The sequence below is a fragment of the Strix uralensis genome, chromosome 2, assembly GCF_047716275.1.
Source record: "Strix uralensis isolate ZFMK-TIS-50842 chromosome 2, bStrUra1, whole genome shotgun sequence".
NCBI lineage: Eukaryota > Metazoa > Chordata > Aves > Strigiformes > Strigidae > Strix > Strix uralensis.
Window position 1 is genome coordinate 32,317,788 of NC_133973.1, and position 21,202 is coordinate 32,338,989.

At 37.2% G+C, this 21,202-nt stretch overlaps 1 protein-coding gene across 1 annotated transcript in view; it reads left to right on the forward strand.

Annotated features, from left to right (window-relative positions):
• Positions 1-20,704, forward strand: part of MAP3K7CL (MAP3K7 C-terminal like) — a 28,386-nt gene extending 7,682 nt beyond the window's left edge. Inside the window, exons 3-5 of the mRNA XM_074858149.1 lie at positions 1,502-1,560; positions 11,097-11,212; positions 19,538-20,704. Of these exons, the coding sequence (XP_074714250.1) occupies positions 1,502-1,560; positions 11,097-11,212; positions 19,538-19,718 (356 nt within the window). The 3' untranslated portion in view covers positions 19,719-20,704. The remainder of the gene's footprint in view (positions 1-1,501; positions 1,561-11,096; positions 11,213-19,537) is intronic.
• The last annotated feature ends 498 nt before the right edge of the window (positions 20,705-21,202 follow it).

Here is a 21,202-nt window from a genome sequence, read left to right on the forward strand (position 1 = left end):
GGATGTGTGTGGGACTTGGTGTGAAAAATTAAGTTCAGGGGGTGGGCAGATATGACTTTTTGATAATACTAGCAGGACCCCACCCCATGAAAAAATAAAACTTCACTTTGTTTCCTGAGGAAGTTCAAAAGCTTTTGCTTTTGCCCTCTGTATCACTTGTCTTTTTTTTGTTGTTGTTTTCTCTGGACATCCCAGAGGTGCCCAGCTCTAGCTATGTTAGTTAAAGTAAGGCTCTGACCATATGTTAGCAACTGTGTCTATTCTTCATAGGATAAGGTGACTTATTTTATTTTTTTCCCCTTAACCTACTTTGCTGTATGACCACTGAGGGCAGGATAAAGGGATAACAAATATTTGACAAATAGTTTAAATCCTAGTCTGTACTCTTTAAGAATATTCAGAATCCTGCTTAGATACATGGTCCTCTTAATCTTGATGGGGTTTTGTTGTAGTGTACATGTCTGCCAGCATAGAGCATGTTGCAAGATCTGACCTATGTTAGCAATTTTCTCCTACGAGAGCCATCCTTGTTTAATTCTGACACATTACAAATAACTGACTCTGTAAGCTAGCTAATAGTAACCTTCTCTTCACCTCCCGTAACCTGTAGTAAGATGTATAAACAGTCATCACAATGCAAAACTGATAGTGTGAAAGTCACTGGGAAAGAAATATTGCAGTGGCTAGCTGTGACGCTACCAAGTATGATTCATATTTCTGATCTCAGTCCAGCTACTAGTGGGCAGGTGTCCACATCACAACACTGACGTAACTGGCACAGTCTGTCCCACCTTTGCTGGAAGCCTGTACTAAAAATAAAGAAATAAATAAAAACATGTTTGGCTTGCCTGTCATGAATGAACTAACTCTAGCCCATAAGGACTGTTATCTACAGGTTAGAGCAAAGACATCTTTTTGCAGTATGGAGAAATTTGTGGTGCCTTCCCCATTATAATCACATCTATGTAGGTAACAGTCTTCTAGTTCCGGGGCTGCCAGGCTGGTTTGTGTGTTCTTGTGATTGCCTTTGGGTGGTGGGTGAAAAGGTTTTTATTCTTGTTGGTTTAGCCCTGGTAAGTCATTCTATTGTGATGAGTTCAAGAAATAAACTCTTTGGTAGTAAGGATGCTGTCCTTGGAAGGTTCTTTTCTTTGAAGTGTAATGGAGAGCTCAGGAAGAAAGATTGTTTGGATTTATTGTTTTTATTAAATTATCACATGTTCTGCTGTGCTAACTGGCTTTGTTTTGTTTCTTAATCACTGCAATACAAAATAGGCTTTCTGTCTTTCCAGCAGCTAAACATTTTCTTATTGCCAGCCCCCTAGTATTTTCAGATTATTAAGGTATCTCAAGTGTAGAAAGATAAGCAGATGAGGAGGTGTTTGCAGGATCCTGATATTATTGTGAATATATGCAATGTAGAACTACATTAAACAGAACAGATCATTTGAAATGCCCTTTTTGGTAGACATTGACTCTTAACATCATGATTACCTTTTAGATGATGCTTCCTCTGAAAACTTCCCTTTGGCATTTCCAGAACTAGATCAGCAGCTGCAGGTAAATTCTTTTTTTTTTTTTACTACAGTTCTACTTCATGTTCACTATATTTGTTATGATATAAATCCTCTGTTTGTTACACTGAGGTGAATGTTTTCAGTGGTGCTTCTTTAATCAATTAACATTTAATAAGATTGTATATTTCCATAGAAGAAAACATTGTCTTTTCAAGATCTGCAGAAAAATTAATTTGATATTTTTATCCAATTGCAGGGAAATTACTATTTTAACAATGTCACGTGCTTTTTAAGTATTTTCACAATTCCTGTGCGCAACACAACACATACTGCTACACTGCAATGAAAAGAGTTCTTGTGGTTTTGATGGGAGAAGGAATGAGCCAAGTATTATATTCTCATACCAACAGGCTGTGCTAAGACCAGAATGATCAGCTTTCTCTGAAGCATTCGACGAGAATGCAAAGGTGTATTTTGTAGCGCCATTTTATCTCTAGTCTTGGGTAACTAAAGCCAGTCATCGCAATTGATGAGAGCTTCCTCAGAGTTACTCTAGTTCATGCCGCATAGCCAGCAACCCTAGCAGGTTTCTGCAGACAGTGCAGAATAAAAGTGTTGAATCCTTTTGTGACCAGTCCGATTTGTCAGCATAGCACAATGGAGCACCGATATACTGGACAATCAGATGGCAGTTGATGGCAACTCCATGGTTCACCAGGCACAGAGCCAGTTCTGTATCCAGGGATTATTTCCCTTTCCTCTGTGGCGGTTCTGGAGTGTTTGTTGGCTTTTGTAAACTACTTCAGATCATCTGTTTCCCAGGAGCATTTAGACTTCCTCTGATATTTCAATATGAAGGCAGTTGTTTCCTGAGTGTAAATTGAGAAAGGCATTAGCAGACCGTGTTGTCCAATGATGTCATCCTTCCTGTCCCCATCGACCAGTGAGACAACACTGGAGGGCTGCTGACTTAAAGGACTGACTTTTCTCTCCTGCTGCTCTCATCAAAATGATGACTGATGAAGGAATGGAGGATGACAGAGGCTCTTCTTGCTCTATCCCTCTAATCCTGAGAACAGGCGCAGATTCTTTAGGTGTAACTAGGAAATATTAAAGGAATGAATAGCAACCTAAGATTTGGGCTGAAAGGAACAGGGTAGTATGTTGGCCTCTTTATTCCACTGGTCTTCCAGTGCAGCAAAGATGATTGATATTTTTTTCCCTCAGAAGAATTCAGTTTGGGAAAAGCAATATTGTTTCATGGCTGAAGCACTGAATTGAAAGTAAAGAAGTTGCATTCTCTTTCCAACTCTGTCAATGACACATTGTGTGATCCTGGAGGACCTGCTTCATCCCTCTGCTCATCTCTGAAATTAGGTTAATAATTTTTACCTTTTCTGTTAAAGAACATTGAGATCAGTGGGTGAAGACTGCTCTAAAAGAGTAAACTATGATTATCATTACTGCTGTTGGTCCATAAAAACAAAATTACTAGTGTTAGATGTAGGTACTTTACAGGACAAGTGATCTTTTTTTATTAGGACTTTTATGACCCATTTCTGGAACATATGATGTACTCTAAATGTGTAATTTCATGATATACTGAAATAGCTCCTCTGGAAGCATTCAAGTCTGCTGGATAAATAATAGCCCTTCAGTAAAAGTTTTTTAGGTACGCACTAGAGCAATTCCACTAAGTATACCCTCTTGGTCTGTTAAGTACCTGACATTTTTTTCAAGAGAACCTTCCTTTACTCTCATGATCTCAATATGATAACAAATTCAAAGAAACAATCAAAGGCTTTGATTCAGATAATGTTCTTTTTATTATCCTCCAGAAACTTTTTTTGGTAATATTGAGATAGTTGAAGGGATAACTTATGAGGACTATCTGGCTGACTCAACCACTCAAATGTATGAAGTTAGTGGTAGTGCTTCATCCTTTAGCTTTTCAAGCTTATGTGCATATTTATATTTAGATGCCTTTATGTTCAGCCAGAAGCAGTTAAGTCAACACAGGGTTCTGAGCTGATGCGGAGGTAGCAGTGCATTTAGCTTTATCAATGAAAACTTGATTTTTCTTGCTTTTGTCAATCTGGATCACAGCTCAAAGTTATAACTATTTGATGTAATTACATTATGTTTATACTACTTTAAAATTTCAAACAAGTAATAACTGTAACAAAGTTACAATTTACATTTTCTGATTAATTACTTTTTTAAATTGCTATAATCCAGACTGCTAAGGGTGTGTCAGCCCTGTATATCATGTGGTTGCAATTTGCGTTAACTTAGCCATACTGGCTTTGAACAGGTATTACAGAAGCAAACTACAACAGGGGCTTTACCAGGACCTGCAGAAGTACTGAATGGTGGTGTCCCTTGTCATTCCATCCATGCTTTTCTCTATCCCAAAATTAGCTAGTATAAAGCAGCACATATGAAGTGACATGTAAACGAACCCTTTAATCAGCTGTGGCATAGCAGCCTGAAATGCTTGAATTTGTAAGAATGCTAGTACATATATTCATAATAAAAATATCATATCTAGAGCCACAAGATTTTCATCACCATGCCATAAATACAGTCAAAAGCATTTGTCTTTAATTTAAAGAAGCAAACTATAAATGCAGGGTAGGTGGCTATATAATAGGCACTTCAAAAAAAAAAAAAAAGAAAAAGAAATAATAATTCAAGGTTTCAAACATACAAAGGAAAATTTTGAAACCTGTTTTAAAAACAAACAACAAAAAAGGCCAAATTAGCTGATCTTCAAGTTGGATTTTGAAAGCAGCTCGAAAGCTATGTAAGTTCACCGAGTGACTTGGAAAATCAGAGCCTTAGAATTTTATGTATGCAGGCAGCAGACCACAGCCTGAGTACCAAGCAATTTGCACCTCCGTTTTAGGCTTCGAGCCCTTCTCCTTCTATGTTAGGCCCTGGCAGACAACTTGGCTGTTTGAGCAGAATTACCTAGTGTTCCCACTTTTCCTACCACAATCCTACCATACCTACTCCCCAGGCAACGGTATCCGATGGCAGGGCAAAATTCAGTGTAGCCTCCCCCTGTCAGGGTAATAAACCCTGCTGTCCAAGCACCAGTGCCAAATTCACAGAGGTAGAGGTAGGATTGGCTGGAGAATAGGTATTTCTAGGAGACTAATTGCAAATAGCTAATTCTCTATAAGGACTCCTACTAGAGGACAATCCAAGTTGAAAGATACAGCTTCTTTCTGAAGGATAATAATGATCTGTCTAGAGTTCTGATCTACTAGGTAAGTTCAGACCAAAAATGTAATCTTTTCCAATAACCTTTTTGAATGTTACGTTTTTCTGCCACTCTGAGAGGAAGAAATTCCAAGAAGAAATTTGTAAGAAAATAATACCGATTCTGTAACTCAAAAGTTTTGCCTTTTTTTTTTTTTTAACTTAAAAAAAAAAAAAAAAAAAGTATGGTCAACCAGACACAAAAGCCCTACATATGAGAACATAGCAGTTTATGCTATATGCAGGAAAAGCCTGGTCTCTTGCAGCTTTATTATTAAAATACTGCAAAGAAGTTCCTGGTATACTACCAGTGAAACAAAGCTCGCATTAATAAACTTCTTGCTTTCAATTCCTTTTGTTTGCAGTATTGGAAATTATTCTCTTCCCAGTGACGCGCGACACTTTGAATGAGGATAAAGCACTTGCTTCTTTGGGCTTCAGTGTCATTTCCCCGCCACCCTTGTGAGAGCAATGTGGTGGGTAGTGCAGGGAGGGTAGGCTTGCTACATGTGTCAGTTTGTTACTGGGAAATGTTAACCTTTGCCTTGTGTGAAAGTTGGACTGGGCCTTGGAAGGCACTTCTTTGATTATCTGCATAGTGGGTGGTGGCCCCTCTGACAGACACTCTACTACGGGTTATCTGCTATATTTAGACACCTACATCAGCATCTAAGGCCTTGTTGTTTAGGTCATTGAATATAGAGGAAGGTATCTAGTGTTAAGTACCCACATTACTATGCCCTGTGTGCTGTGTACTGTTCCAGCATTTCCTGTGACTTGCTCAGTTCACCTCCCTCTTCTCCATCAAAGTCTTTATTTCAGCTGGGAGTTTGATCCTGAAGAGGGAGGAACACAAGCCACATACAAATGCACAGGGTGTCCTGTAATTCTTTATCATCTCTTCTCATGAAATCATGAGCTTGAGAGGCATTTACGTAATTTTTTGTATTACAAATCTGTTGAGATCAATGAAGTTAGATGATCGTAAAATTGCTGCAACAGAGAAAAGGCTCCAACCATTTATAATACCTGTTTGTTAAGTCAAGGGGTAGTTTTTCATGCTTTCATGGGAAATGTCTATACAAAAGCAGCAGTGAAAATATTATGAAAGGGACAGTTTGTTCTATATGATAGAAGCATTTAGCAGAAATTTTGTTTACTCTGGAACTTTAATAATGGAACTATTGCTTCTGCTGACTGCCATGACTCATTAGACACATACAAATTATTTTACAAAGTTTAAAAGTATACTGTGTGTTTAAAGAGTATGCTGTGTTTTTTTAATATGTATTAAATTCCAAGAGAATTCCTAGAGTACTGTGGTACTCTATAATTAGATTTGGTAAGTCTCCTGTAGTGCTGCTGGGATAACTATGATCTTAGATTATGTAAGACATGTCAGAACATCATACTAAGGTTAGAAAAGAATGGAAAATGTCTCAGGAAAGGAGAGCAAAGCTCAATTTCTCTCATCCAGTTGTCTTGAATTATTTGGAGGAAAAAGAACTTCTTACTTCCGCAGTAAAACTAGACTAGACTAGATATATCCTAGACTAGATATCTGAAACTGGTTGAAGAGTTCCAGTTGCACAACAAAAAGTAACTGCAATGTGCAGCTATCACTTTTGCCTGGAATAATGTGGTTTCTTTGATCACGGATGAGTATACAAGGCTGTATAATGAACATGGGCCATGTGCAAAATATTGGCACTGAACTTTCTGGTTTTCCAGAATAGTTCAGCTGAAAATTGCCAAATTTATAAAAAGTGAGAGACAACTGTTTAATTAGACCAGTGCTAAAGGCTGCCTTCTAGACAAGTCCACATGGTCAGCTGGCAAAACTGTATGATACAATTTTTTCTTGAAACTTCAACCTTTTCAGGAGACAGTTTTGATTTTTTTTTTCACAGTAGAACCAAAAAGTAAATGCAAACAAACAAAGGTGAATTAAAAAATAAACTGTTCTAAAGTTTTTGAACACTTGAGTGACACTATCAACTATACAACTTCTGTGAATATGGAATAATGATGTTCATATGGCAAGGCAAATCACTCTTTGTCATGTGAGTGAAGCAAAAAAATTACTAAAAACTGTCCTTCTTTGTCCCCTGGCAAAGATTTTAACTGGAACAGCTCCTTCATCCTGTCTTAAAAACCAGGCAGGACCACTCAGGCTCTTTCTATTTCTTCATGAACTGCCTTTTCATATCATCTTCCAGTATCTTTCATATCTGGATTCCGAACAAAAATATAAATAAACAGTGTATATGTCTTGTAAACGTGTACATATATATGTGCAGTTACAGAATAGCCTATAACAGGATCTCTTAGTGTTTACTTGCTGGATTTTGTAGAGTTTGTCAATGTCACAGTGAGTTACTCAACAAAATACAAGGGAAAATCAGACCTTGTTGAAAATCAGGCATAGTAGGATAGACCACTAGTACGACTGAAAGCTGTAGCTTTTGTACTGCCTTTGTGAACAAAATCAGAGATGCTGTGTGCGCATATTTTGCCAGCACAGGAAAATGAGAGTGGATAACACTGAAGCCTGAAATAAGCGGGATTAAATGTAGCAACTGTTGCCATTAAATATAACTTTATTTGTATGGGCTGTTTTTTGCTTATGTAGCAGGTATACTTTTATATATATTAATTTATGGACAGGCAAGATACTTCATGAAGTAATAAATTCAGGCTGTCCTAAGGAGAAATTAAAGTCTGGCTGTTGGCTTCTGAGTGAAAAAAATATATACTACAAATTGAACTTAAGTCCTGTTGTAATTAGTCGCCTGGGTAAACTAGCAAACTCTTACCAAAAACATAGTATACAGACTTCATAGATGAAAAGTGCTTTCTACTGGGAATTCCAGTTCTTTTTCTCTGCCATGGGAATGCCATCAGGGCAGCATCTGCAACACTTCTCATGGCCTGACCACAGGCATTCAAAGAAGTCATTCCAGGTGGAATGGGGAGCAGAGAAAGACTACTTGGATAAGCTAGGAAAAATGGAAATTTCATCTAGGATGGCTCAGAGGAATGCAGCTTTACCAAGACATAGGTCTTGGAAAGTACATGAGAGCCTTCTGTAAGTACACCTCAAGGGTAAAACAGGTAGGACAAAGAACCACCATTTGAATGAAGGATAGTGCTGACACAATGAAAGACTGTACAAATCTGTCTTCCATAAAAGCAAACTGGAAATGCCAAAAATGTTTCTAATCCTTGGTGGGGATCTGGGCCAGTCTTACAGCTGAGACAGGGGACTCCAGTTTTTCCAAAACAGAGCTGGGCAAGCCTGTGAATTGCAGGATTTGCTTCTGATAATGGAGTACTGGACTCACTGATTTTGCGGGTTCCTCCCGTTCCCATTTAGATGAGTATGAGGTAGCCCAGTAACTGTTACTATTCTATTAGTTTTCTTTTCTGTGAAAATATGTTAATACTGTAAATGTCTGCTGTCTAGTTGGAGCTACCCCTTTGGAACAAGCAAGTTTTGCCTCTGTTTCTGCATTTGTTTTTTAGTAGTTTGCCCTGCCATCTTCTGAAAACACTTCTTTTGGGGGGAACAGATGTATCATTAATTCTTTGCACTCTTGTTTATGTCAGAAAAGTAGGCTGTTAGACATGGGTAAAATAATTTCTCTGTGCTTTTGTGTTGGCTTGCATTTTCTGGTGGGAGGCAAAGAACTGATCAGACTTGTATCTCTTCATTTTTTCTTGTGATTGCAGTAGAGATGTTTGTTAAATAATGAATGCATAAGCCTGTTTCATGTCCTGCTGGCCAGAAATTACTCATGGACACCATAGGTACTATCTCCAAAACCTTTATTAGACATTTCAAAATTAGAAAAGAGCAAACGAAATTGTCCAGTCATCTAGTCATAAAAAAACATAATCAAATTTACATTTGAAAGTAAAAATACACTGGAAATTAAAAAAAGTTCTTCATATAGTGCTTAATAACGTCAGACAGGATTGAAAAGAATTGTATGAACAGAATATTAGTAAACTGATTCTATCTTTTGTTGTCAGTTTATTTTGAGTGATAAAATATCAATGTAAGAAAAAATGACACTGAAGAGGAAACAATGATAGGAAGGGGTTTGAAAGTCAGCAACTGGTTCTAAGTGGGAATTAGATACTAAGTCTCAGCATGACTAGATAATTTTTAGCTCTCTATATATATCTTTTGAGTGGGAAGCTGGAATATAGAAACTGAATGCTGCTTTAATTTTTAAACTGGTTTAAACCAGCTAGATTGTGGAAAGTAAGTTGGAAGCAAAAACAAGGGTTTTTTTGCCTTTGAAGTATCACTGTTTGGGGACTTTCCCTCGGATACTGTTCAAAATTGTTTTATTGTGACGCATTTGTTGTTTGCTGATCTCTGGTAGATACCAGAGATGCTACTTTGGCTCACCCTTGCATTCTTGGATTAGAGCACTGAGACTTCTATATTCTGTCTTGTTAAATTTGTGCTTATTATTTGGGTGGCTATATGAATGGTGCTATTGCTCACCCACATTGAAATGCAATTAAATACCCTTTCCTGGGGACCAGATTTATCAGGTAATGTACTGCCCTTTCCCTGGGGTCCCAGGTTCTCCAAGCTCAGAAAAAATGAAACAATGTGCTGTGAAACAGTTCTGCCACAGGATTTTTACATTTAGAATATGGAAAATGAGTGTCTGTGTTAAAATTTCAGAGACGAACCATATCATCTACAAGTACTTGCAAGGTCCATACATTAGTTACATCTGTGCATTAGGGTACATCTGAAGCCAATTTACCCTGCCTTCCTGATAAAAATATTTTTAATCTTTGTTTCTGAATATATTTAGTAAAATTTAAATTTCCAGTTTAGCTAAAACAAAAGTTTACAAGATCAAAAATAATAAAAGACTGAAGACTTGTGCTTTTCTTTTCCTAACAAAGTCATTGAAGGAATATTATACTACAGAGAAGAGTCAAAGCAGGACAACAAGAAATAAAAAATAATCTACTTATATTGTGAAAGGCAATTGGATGTTCTTTAACTGGACAGTAAAGGAACTATTTTAAGTGCTTCCTTTTGCTTCAAACAGGTGGCTGAAGTATGCTATTTGGAGTTCATTTACAGTCAATTGATTCATGGCTAATAACTTAAAAATACTACACTTCCTGAAAGTGTTATAGCCAAAATGTGACAGTCAAGCCTGAAGCCTGAATTAAGTTGCATTATTTTTAAGGAACAAAAAGCACTGATACTTAACCAAACTGTATTTTCAAGATCTTGGTTGAAATTCATATGAGGAGTCCCAGGACAGAGTGGTTTTATTTATTTATTGCAATAATGAGTTTATTTATTATCTCCAGTGTGCATTGAAAAAAAAATTAAAATCTTGCTGCAATAATGTTGGTATTTAGATTAGGAGGTACAGTGCATTTGCCTTCACTTTGTCTTTTTATCTGTTTTTTTTTAAATTGCTGTCATCCTTCTATTCTCAATCTCATCTCCACTTCTCATGGAAATTTAAATCACTTTGGAAATGTAGCTGATTTAATTCTCATAACATTTCTGCTAAGTATATTCCCTTCTACAGGAAATAGAGATGTAGATAAACTGGGTATGATCTTGAGCAAAACTACTTACAGCTTGAGGCATTGTTGGGGTAGAACCCTTCATGAAATCTTGGCTGCACTGGAGTCAGCAGTATAACTCCTGTTGAGTCCAGCAGAATCAGACCTAGTGTCCCAGTTCACAGTCCTGTCCCATTTAGTAATAAACTGGAATAAGCATTGCATCTATGAAAAAAAAAAAAAAAGTTTAGTTAGTAGCTTTCCCTGTCTTTTCTTCTCATCTTGGAAATTGGAGAATAAGAGCTTGTTTGCACTCAGATTACCCTTCTGTTCAGTGCAGCAGTTTCTGCAGTGAAAACATGCTGATGTATTTTATGGGTCTGACCAATGCATCAACCTTAGCATTCTTATATGACTGTAGCTGAAAAAAAGGGAGGTAAGGGAGAAATCTTTCTTTGAACAATCTTTAGGGATACTTTGCAAAGTTGACAAGTAAAGTTCTGAAAATCCTTACAAGGTTTGAAGGTTTATCCATATTCTTATGCAGGGAAGTGGTTTTTTCCCTTCCGTGAAAGGTCATCACTAGGAATATTTGGCCATATCCTGCAGTTAGGGGGAAAAAAAATTCTTGAAGTATTCTCACAAGAATTAAGATAAATATTCTATCTTTCAAAATATGTGTTTTTTCATAATATTTCATTCAAAAGCAGTATATATATATATATATGGGTTTTTTCTCTTTTTTTCTTAAAGCCACTGCCTCCTTGTCATGACTCTAAGGAATCTATGCAGGTGTACAAACAGCACTGCAAAATAGCAGAAGAGTACCATGAGGTGAAGAAAGAAATTGCTCTGCTGGAAGAAAGAAAGTGAGTAACTTTCCCAAAGTATTTACTGTTGTATAGTCTCTTTGTAAAATTCTGTTTTAAACATGAGGGTTTCACATGATATTTTCTGACCTTATACCTCTGCCTGATGGTCACAGTACAGCACAACACTTAGGCCATTGGTCCATAGGATCAACTGAGGCCACTAACAACACAGAGTTGTCATAGTTCTGCGCCCTTAGTTATACAGATGTCCCTTAAAACCTTCACTGACAGCCTCCAGGTCACATAAAAATCTAGTTCAGCTCGCGAGAGTCCTCTTTTTAGTTTTAGGGAAATTTTTTCAATTTAACTTTACACATTTTAATGAAGAACATAGTGGATCCTCAGTTATGTTTAGAGTACTTGACAATATTAGTAAACATTTCTCTGTGAGGTGCATTGTCTCTATGTACATTGACATTTTAGGTGTTCATATACAAAGTGCTTAAGCTAGAGACTTATTTTCTTGTCTATGGCCTGTACTCATACCTGTCATCTTTGCATGACCATTAAATGGCAAAGTGCACTCTGTTTCTCTTGGTCCCTTTCCACAAGAAACCTGAAAAAGAAATTCAGAGAGAGGGAAGAGGGTGAGTAGTGAAAGTTTTTAACAGACAATCAACCCCAAGGAATAACAGTTACCGCTAAGTAAAATTTCTCTTTCAAGTGCTTTTTTATTTTCACATTCACACTGAAGGTGACTGCAGGCAGTGCTGCCTTCCTCAGGGGCAGTTACCTCAGTGTCGATCTCTGAGACTTCTTGTGAAAGTGAAGACCACACCATCATTCTTCCAAATGCTGCTTGAACAGAAACATTTTTAATATAGGAACAGGGGTTGAAAGAGCTCTGTTGCAGAGTGGGCTTTGACTAGAAGGTGGAAAACTGTATCTGTTTCACAAAAATCTTCAAACAGCTGACCATGTGGTTTAGCCAAGTTTGCATCCATGGGAGTCTTCAGCTGCAGAAGCAGGCTGATGGGAGGGAAACTGGTGAAATCCTGCAGTCTTACAAGTAAGATAACCGAAGATCTCCTTGAGTCCAGACTATGCAGGGTAAGAAAGTGAGACTTGTCTGATGTTGATGGCTACAGGCACAATATAGTTGTTGCTAAAGTGTCAGAACTAGTTGAGGCTTCCCACTACAAATCCCCTTCCACCATAGGACCTGCATGGCTCTCAGTTGCTGACAGACCAGCACAAAAGCTAAAAAAGAAGTAAAAATAACCAGAAAATATTAACACTACATTGTCCCAGTGTTGGCATTTGATTCATCATTAAACTTGGCCAATCAAAAGTAATTGATGTTTTTAAAAAGATGTAGAGAAGATAATTCAAATAATTTTGCAATGATTTATCAAATATGATTGTCTATTATAAGCTGCTTACATGTGTATTTAGCAACCAAGTGAACTCAGTGGAAACCATGTGTGTTTGTCTTTTCTGAAAATCCAAATGAAATATAAAATATGAAATGGTTAGATGTATAAACTCAAAAAGTAGCCTTGGATCATTTGGTTTTTAGTCTACTAATATAAATACATTATTATTACTGACACACCCCTGAATCAGTTATGCACATTCATGAAGTAAACCTGGAGCCCTTGAAAACTAGACTCACATATGTATTTCTGCATTTACTAGAATGACAAAAAATGCTGTTTGAATGCATTTTTGTTTATCTATGGAATCTGTGGTACTAGCTAAATTAGAAATATTTTGCTCCTTGGGAATGGCAAATACATGCACAAAATTGTTTACCTGAGCTCAAAACTATCCTAATCAACCTCTGAGTCCAGAAGTCAGCCTCTCAGCAGTGGTAATCTTTGATGAATTAAGGGGCTTCAGGCTGACATTTTCCTTCATTCCACCAGCGGATGTCAACAGTGGAACAATGTGAGGAAGCTTCTACCACTGCTACCTTTGCTGAACCTGTTCTGTGGACAGAAGATTTTACGCCCCAGTAAACATATATTAAAACAAGAGTGTCCGAATAAGGCAGCAAATAGAACTATATTATTGTGACTCTTATGAGCATTCTAATTACATATCTGTGGCCTAGATATTCACATGCTGCGTAGCTGAGAAGTACCTAAACATGACAAATATCAGTGCAGCACCTTCCACCACCTTCCAGATCTCTTAATCTGAAGAAGTGGTCCTACAAGTACTGGCATTGAATATGCTTAATTTCTTACAGGTTGGTGCACTGTGGTTATTTGATTTTGAAGTTTAAAAAGCTGCAAGTACAGCTGAAGCTTTTTTCCTCCAGATGGGAACTATTTCTGACTCCTCCCTCCAGGTAGATTCTCAATTTTGTAGTATTTTGGAGGAGGTCTTACAATAGTGTCTTTCCCCTTTTGGATGTCTTTCCTTTCTGTAGCAGTCTGTTTCTCTCAAACCTTCCAGAAACTAATTGGGACTTCTTCACCGCCTGAATTTTGGTTGAAATTGGAAGGTGTATTTAAAAAGTTATTAGGACACATATACATTTACACACATGTAAGCATACACAACCTGAACACATTAACCTTGCTTTTTATATAAAACTGGACAGAAAGAGAGTATAAGTATGGAGGTGAAGGAGTAAGCAAGAAGTAGAAGAGAGTTTTGGTCTAGTGATCACTGATGTATATCTAAAAATGTTCTCAACAGTTACAGTTTGAAAGTTAAAGGAAGTCTATGGAGTAGAGTATGCTGTATGAAGAGAAGAGTGGGTTACAATAGCTGGGGTGTCATGCATATTGAATATTCCATTCTCAGAATGGAAGGATGCTTTGACTTTTCTAAAAAGTCTGATTAGATGCACAACTTTTAGCCTTAAAAGCAGTTATAATCAAATTGAAAAGGTGGAGTTTGCAGCTTTCTGAAATTTGCTCCTGTTGCAGGTGTCTATCTTCTACATTTGAATTTGAATGTATGGAAGTAAAGATTCAAAATTGCCTAATACATCTGCTATCTATTGTCTGTTTCTTTTAAATATTATTTTGATAAAATGGACAAAGATAGAGTTTCACCCCTTGCAATGGGAACAAACAATCTGTGCAGTGTTCTTCAGTGTACATCTTTACCAAAGGCAACCAGAAGTGCTGTTGGATGGTGCCCTGCCAGTTCTCCAGACTTCCTCTCCACAGATCAACTCACCTGTGGAATTAAAATGTCAAGTCCCACCTGGCAGTGTCTGCACCTGTGATGCCTACTGGTAGTACATTGTGCACACAGAATACTGAACACAACGATTGTCAGGAAAAGAGCAGAAAATGGATTGAGCAAATATTTTTGATTTGTTGTCTAGGAGGAAGAAACAATGTTAATACAGGTATTGGAGCTTTTTAGTAAAACAAAAAATGGGATACCATTCATTCTGCTTTAAACAATTTTTGTTCCAACCTCCAAAGTTCAGTGTAACCTTTTATACATGAGATAATACATGCAGGTATATTTCTAAAGGAAGTATCTTTAAGAAATAGGAAGTCGAATAACACTGTTTTAAAATAGTCAAAAACATTTACTCTTTTGAAACTTTTCAAATGCTTTTAATTCTGCTTAGCTTGACTTGTCTCTTACTGTAGTGTGAGGATCGAGTATGGCCGAAGTATAGAAAAGCAATGGTGTGAAGTGCCAAGGGTTGCTTCTCATCCAGGCAAGAACAAAGCTTATTTGCCCCTTTCTCTTGTATGCAGTGTAGATGGCAAGAGAATGTACTAAGCTGGGAGTGGAAGAAAAGACAACTATTTCACAGGAAAAAGGAAAATATGAGAGAGAAAGGGAGGTTGCAGGTTCAAAAAAAGGAAAATCAAAGGACAAAGCAATAAGAAGGGGAAAAGAAGTTACTCAGGAAAAAAACAAAAGGAAGCAAGAAAGTGAAAGAATTTAAAAGAACATTGGGTAGATTTTTTTGCTAGCATAGATCATCATAGCTTTGTTTGCTGTCTTCACTCAAACTCTTCCCATTTATGCCAGCAATATGTAGTACAAGGGACAAAATCACTCTGGAATGGGAGACACGATCAAAAAGAAAGAAAAGGGTGTGGAAGTGAGAACACACCACATTTAGGTCACAGAATGTAATTTAATTTATGTTCCAGAAACACACATGTATTTCCATAACAGATGTTTTTGAGTATCTAAGTTTGGGTGAAAGGGATGGGATGGCTGGTTATTTTGAGCACTTGTTATATTGCTATTACTAGATAATGACCCTGGATTATGTAGTTAAATATTAGAGTTGCCATGGTTGCTAGCTATATCTTATATTCTTAGCAGTGGCTGGTTTTCTCATTTTTCCTCCCCCAGACAATTCTAATATAACTCTCCAGAAAATATCATTTGATCACCACCTGATTTAGGATCACTCCTTTTCTTTGTCATGGATATGATTTCTTTTCCTTCTTTTACACATATTACAGTAGACATACAGTGGAAATGTCTGCTTAATTTTGTGGGATCCTTCCGTATGCTTTAGCATGCTCTCATGACCATAGGACTGTTTCTAAGGTCTCGAGTCCAGGTGGTTTCTCCAGGTATACAATTTCTGGAGTGTCTTTCCCAACACTGTTGAGACCAGTAGTCTTCAGACTTTCAGGTACTGCAGAAAAAGATTGGTGTAAGCCATAAAGGCAACCTTTTATCTTGATAATTTTTCCATTCTAGAACTGATTTTTCATCATCTCACATGTATCCAAAATACATGTTACTTGCCAAATAGTGGAAATTACAGCTTTTCTAATACAAAGAGAAGCCTCAACTTGCCCTGTTGCAGTGATGAATACTTACTGAGCTTTTATGTGCTGGCATCTGAGACATATTTCATTTACATTAAATCAGGCTGTCTCATTGTTTTAAACATTAATTAGTAGTCTTTGAACACACAAGGGCAGTCTCCTCAGACAGCAATTACCTTATAGCATCTCATGATTCCTCCTGATGTGAAAGCCATGTCAAATATGGGAAGAGTAAATGACCTTATGACCACCAGAACACACAGACACATGTTATCTGGGAAGAAATGTGTAGTACCACAGATGCATGGTCCTGTTCACAACAGGTGAAAGACAAGTCTGCCTGTTTGCACTGTGGAAGCTGTTTTCCTTGACTCCAGTCCATCTCCAAATACACTTACCTCCAGATAGATTTATCTGCTTTGTCTGTCACTTTTCTTGGTACTTATTAATTGTGAATATTACTGTAAAGGGACTCTGTTGTCTGTCATTAAGGCCAGGACAAGAGAAATAATTTCTCTAATACCATGCTGGGTTTTTCTCCTCCTCTGGTATGGCTTGTGGTTTATTGGTTTATGATGCAAATCACACTCATCTTTCCACCCAAATCCCTCCCCCAAAAAGAACAATTAAAGTGTACATTACAGATTGTCTCAAATCTTCAAGTAACTCAGCACCATTTTAGAAAATATCTTATCAATGCTGTTAATATTTAAACTCAGGGTAACCATTAACAGAAAATACAGATTACACAGTGCTAGATCTATTTATTAAGCATCCATAACAAAGGCTAGATGGTGCAAGAGCTTAGTATGGTGTTCTTTAACCTCTGGAAGCTAAGTTCAAATCCTGGATTAGATCAGAAGCAAATGTTAGTTACTGTCTTCATCCTTTTGTGAGCTTCGTAAACCACACCATTCATAACATTTAGCAATTCCCTGGTACTCTAATTTTAGATCTCTGTGGCAGGCTTGCAGTATTTGCCTGAAACATCACCCTACCCTGTAAACAGGTGTTGATCCTGATGGGAAGGGAATAAGTAGTTTCTGCTGACTCAGAAGTGGGCAATTTTACTACCTCAGTGCAAGGAAACTGCTTTCTGCAAGGGAGGTGCTAGAGTGTGGACTACATCAATGACTATTTTTTATTTCTAATGCATTTGTATTTTGTTTAATAGCAAAGCTAAATCCCGGGGGGGGGAAAGTTATCTGTGCTGCTTGAGTATTACAGGAGAACAGCATGAAAGCCATGTCTGTACATAGCCTCATCTTATCAAATCAGGACTGACATTCATTAATAGAGCTGTCTGAGTTTGCACACTGTCTGTTCTGTCTGTGCCACTCCTGGCTCAAGTCCAAATAAGGTAGTTAGTACCTTTCTTTTACAAGTACTATAGAAGTCCCCATGGAAAAGGTTTATCTGCTTTTAAGATGCTGATTACTTACTAGTGTGTTCACAGCATCTCCCTTTGAGAACCTCGTAAGTGTAAGAAAAGTAAGGAAGGATGATTCTGATATAATTTGTTAGGAGCACTTCTGATTCAACAGTCTGTAATTTGAAAGAGCTTAATTTAATCCTTCAGTCCAACATTGCACCAGTAGAATAATTGCAAAGAAATATTGCTGAAGCTCTCTTCTAGTCCTAAGAGACAAAAATCTTCAAGAGGAAGCCCTAAGAGACTGAAGTGATTGAAGCTGCTGGACTTGTAAAATCCCATTGTCCCTAAATGCATTTCTCACTCTCCAAAGCATACATGCAATTACTCCTTTGTTGCCTACAGTCCCATTAATAGGAGCTGAAATATCAAACTGTCTAGCAAGATCAGTTCATCTTGTCCAGTTTGAAAATTGGTTAATCTAGCATGGCCCAAGCAAGAGAAATTTATCTGTTAATGGCTTGCTGCTTTTGAAATTGTTATAACTATACTGTGCCAAATGTTAATAGAATTCTGATGAACAAAAATACACTCTTGATATTTTCTCTTGAAGACCTGATTGAATAGACCTTTCACCTGGTGAAAGGAAAGAGAAGAGGTTTTGCTGCATCATAGCTGTTGTGCATTACCTCAGTGGTATAAAACAAAGCAAACATATTTAGCTATGGGAGGGTTTCTATATATTGCAACTTCTGGATCATTTAGAATTGCTGTAATGACTGCTAAATCTTCCCTTCTTTTTTTTTGTATGGGAAAGATAGTTCGGAGAAATGAGTGTGCCAGGGGTCTCTTCAACTTGTGTCTCCTTGAACTGCAGCAACTGTGACTGTAAACAGCCAGATAAACCATGGGTGAACTGTGCTATCACTGAAAGCTGTAGTAAAGACAGAAGAAGATCAAACTGACCCTAAAAGAAGGCCAGATAGAAGTGTTTTTCAAAACCTAGGTGCTTACAGTTTTGCTGCTGTAAGTGGTAGTTTTGCAGCTATAAGCAATGTAAGTGATCAGCCAATACTGAAATGTTACCATTTCATGAATACTCCGACCTGTGGTGATAGAATTACTGATCTGTAGGAATTTCCTGTCTGAAAGTACTGGTCTAGCTTGACAAGAGGGCTCCTTTAAAGACTGCAAAAGCTATCCATTTTGAAGGCATTACATCTTCCCACTGATGATCTACAAGAATTCTTTTGACATGACTGAGAAATAAAGTCACAGGGCTATGAACAGTTAAAGATTAACTAATCTCTGAGATAGAATGATCAAAAGAACTAAGAACCTTTTAGAAGAGACTTCCTGTAGCAGGAGTGAATAAATGATTTGACTTAAAGGAGAAAAAAAGCAGAGGCCAGGCTACCCTGCTGCATAACTAAGTGGAGAGCGATTAGATACCCTGTGAGTTACTCATGCCTTCAGTGTGTTTTGTTTTAAGACCTCTTTTATCTTAACTTGTGCTGAGGTAATTTCAGTTGATACTATATGGAGAGTCCAGCCCCTGGCCAGCTCTGGGAATACAGGGCATTGTGACTCCATCCAGAAAGAAGCAACAGCTCAAATCCTCCTGTCTCTGCTCTTAAAAAGACCAGAAGGGGCCAAGTTTGCAGCTCTATCACTCTTCCTCAGCAGTAGGGCTAAAGTCTGAGTATAAACACATTATAGAAACAATATATATAGTTCAGATTCATGTACCTAACATTTACTAGAACCATTTTTCTTTGTAGTAGAGAAAAGGTAGCCAGGCATATTTGACAGAATTAACTGATAAAGCTAATCAACTGAACAAAAAAACCCCCTTGCTCTGTTTCATATATGTTTGGTATTGAGAGAAAAATAATTTGTTATTCTTCAGGCAAAATATTAGCATGCAGTCTCCAGGAATTTGATTCTCCCCCGTGAACTGCTTGTTCAATTTTAACTCAAGTTAGACATATTTGAAGGTCCTCAGCATTTTGCAGGTTTGGTCACTGAACAGCAAACCTATTAGAGATTTTTTCAGCTTCAACTTTTATAGGGAAAAGAAGGACTCTAACAAATTAATTTTCTAGGTCTTTGTTTCACAAGAGCTCAAGCAATACCATGTTAACAACCTATAGTCCAGCTTTAACCTAACACACAACAACAAATTCTTGCATACTGCTATTTTTAATCTTTGTTTTTTTCCATAATCGTCAGAAAGGAGCTGATTGCGAGGCTGGAACAAGTGGAAAAAGAAAGTATGGATGCTGCTCAGCTGGCTAAGGAGTACGCAGAACTGACAGAGGAGAACCGAACACTGAAGCTGGCCCAGACGCAGTGTGTAGAGCAACTGGAAAAGCTCAGAATACAGTACCAAAAAAGACAGGGGTCCTCATAACTCTCAACTAGCTTATGCGAGGCAGTTAATACAGGATTGGTCCTGTGCTGGAAAGAGATTTTAAAATAAAGGTCTGTTCAATATGTTATAATACTTTACTACAGAGTATGTAGAAGTCTATATTTGATTTAATGCTTGCCAGCCAGTAGCTTAATATAATGGATATTTCATCCATTATATAATGGGTATTTTATTTCAAGTAACATAATTGAAGTTAATCTATCCCCATTATATGTTCTAGTAGATCAGGTTTCTTTTCTAAACATATTTCTTCCAATTTAAGAAGATATGGACACACTAGAAAATGATATAAATAGTCTCTGTGTTGGGAATTTGGACCATACTAAGGCATACAGCAGGGACAATATTAATATATGGAATACATGTATGTTAATTTTAGTTTGGTGAAGATTTTTTAAATTATTTTCCTCATGCCTAAAGTGTTTGGAAGTTATCTTAAAACAGATCTTCTCACCGATAAGAACTATACTTCATTATCCCATGTCAACTTTACATTGTTGTATAAAACCTGAGAAGTTGCACATCAAAAATCAAACAATTATTTTTTATCAAACTAGTGTACTGCCAGTAATAATTTGCAAGTTATGAAATTAAAAGGAAACAGATGAGATCAAACTTTCTTTCCTCAAGTGTAAAGATAGCTTGAGAGTCTTTTTATTGTACTTTTTGGCATGCAAGAAATGAAAAATTAATACATGAATACTACCATCATAGTTTGAACTGAGAATATGTCAGTAAAAGTACTGTGAGAATATTTTGTTCTTATTTTCTGGTCTGTTTTGAAACATAAGTGGCTGTAAGTAGGGACAGGAGTTCCGTGATAGACAAATAACCTGGAAGTAAAATGTAAGTTTTACTTGTTCTATTTATCCCTGTATTTTCCTAGATCAATCGAAAATTCTTTGTTATACTTCCATTTCTATTCATACAGTATTTTTTTCATTAAAAGCAGATATAGAAAAGCCATTTTACGTTCTGAATGTTCTTAAATCACCCTGTATTTTTAACTCTGCTTGACAGATGCAGCTTGTTACATCTTCATGAGGTTGGAATTCAACCTGATGTGTCATTAGTACTGAAATGGTAATAAAATTTGCCAGGGAACGTTTAGACTAGATATTAGGAAGCATTTCTTTACAGAACAGGTTGTTAGGCATTGGAATGGGCTGCCCAGGGAGGTGGTGGAGTCCCCATCCCTGGAGGTGTTTAAGAGTAGGGTTGACTTAGCGCTGAGGGGTATGGTGTAGTTGGGAACTGTCAGTGTTAGGTCAATGGTTGGACTGGATGTTCTTCAAGGCCTTTTCCAACCTTCACAATTCTGTGATTCTGTGATCCTGTGAAATGTGTCTTAGTAATCGAAAACTATGAACTTAAGATTTCTGCCAGAACTTTAGCTTTGATTATTATCACTAATCTATTATAAAAATGGGGCTCTCTGTTAATCAGAACAATTACCGAGGAAA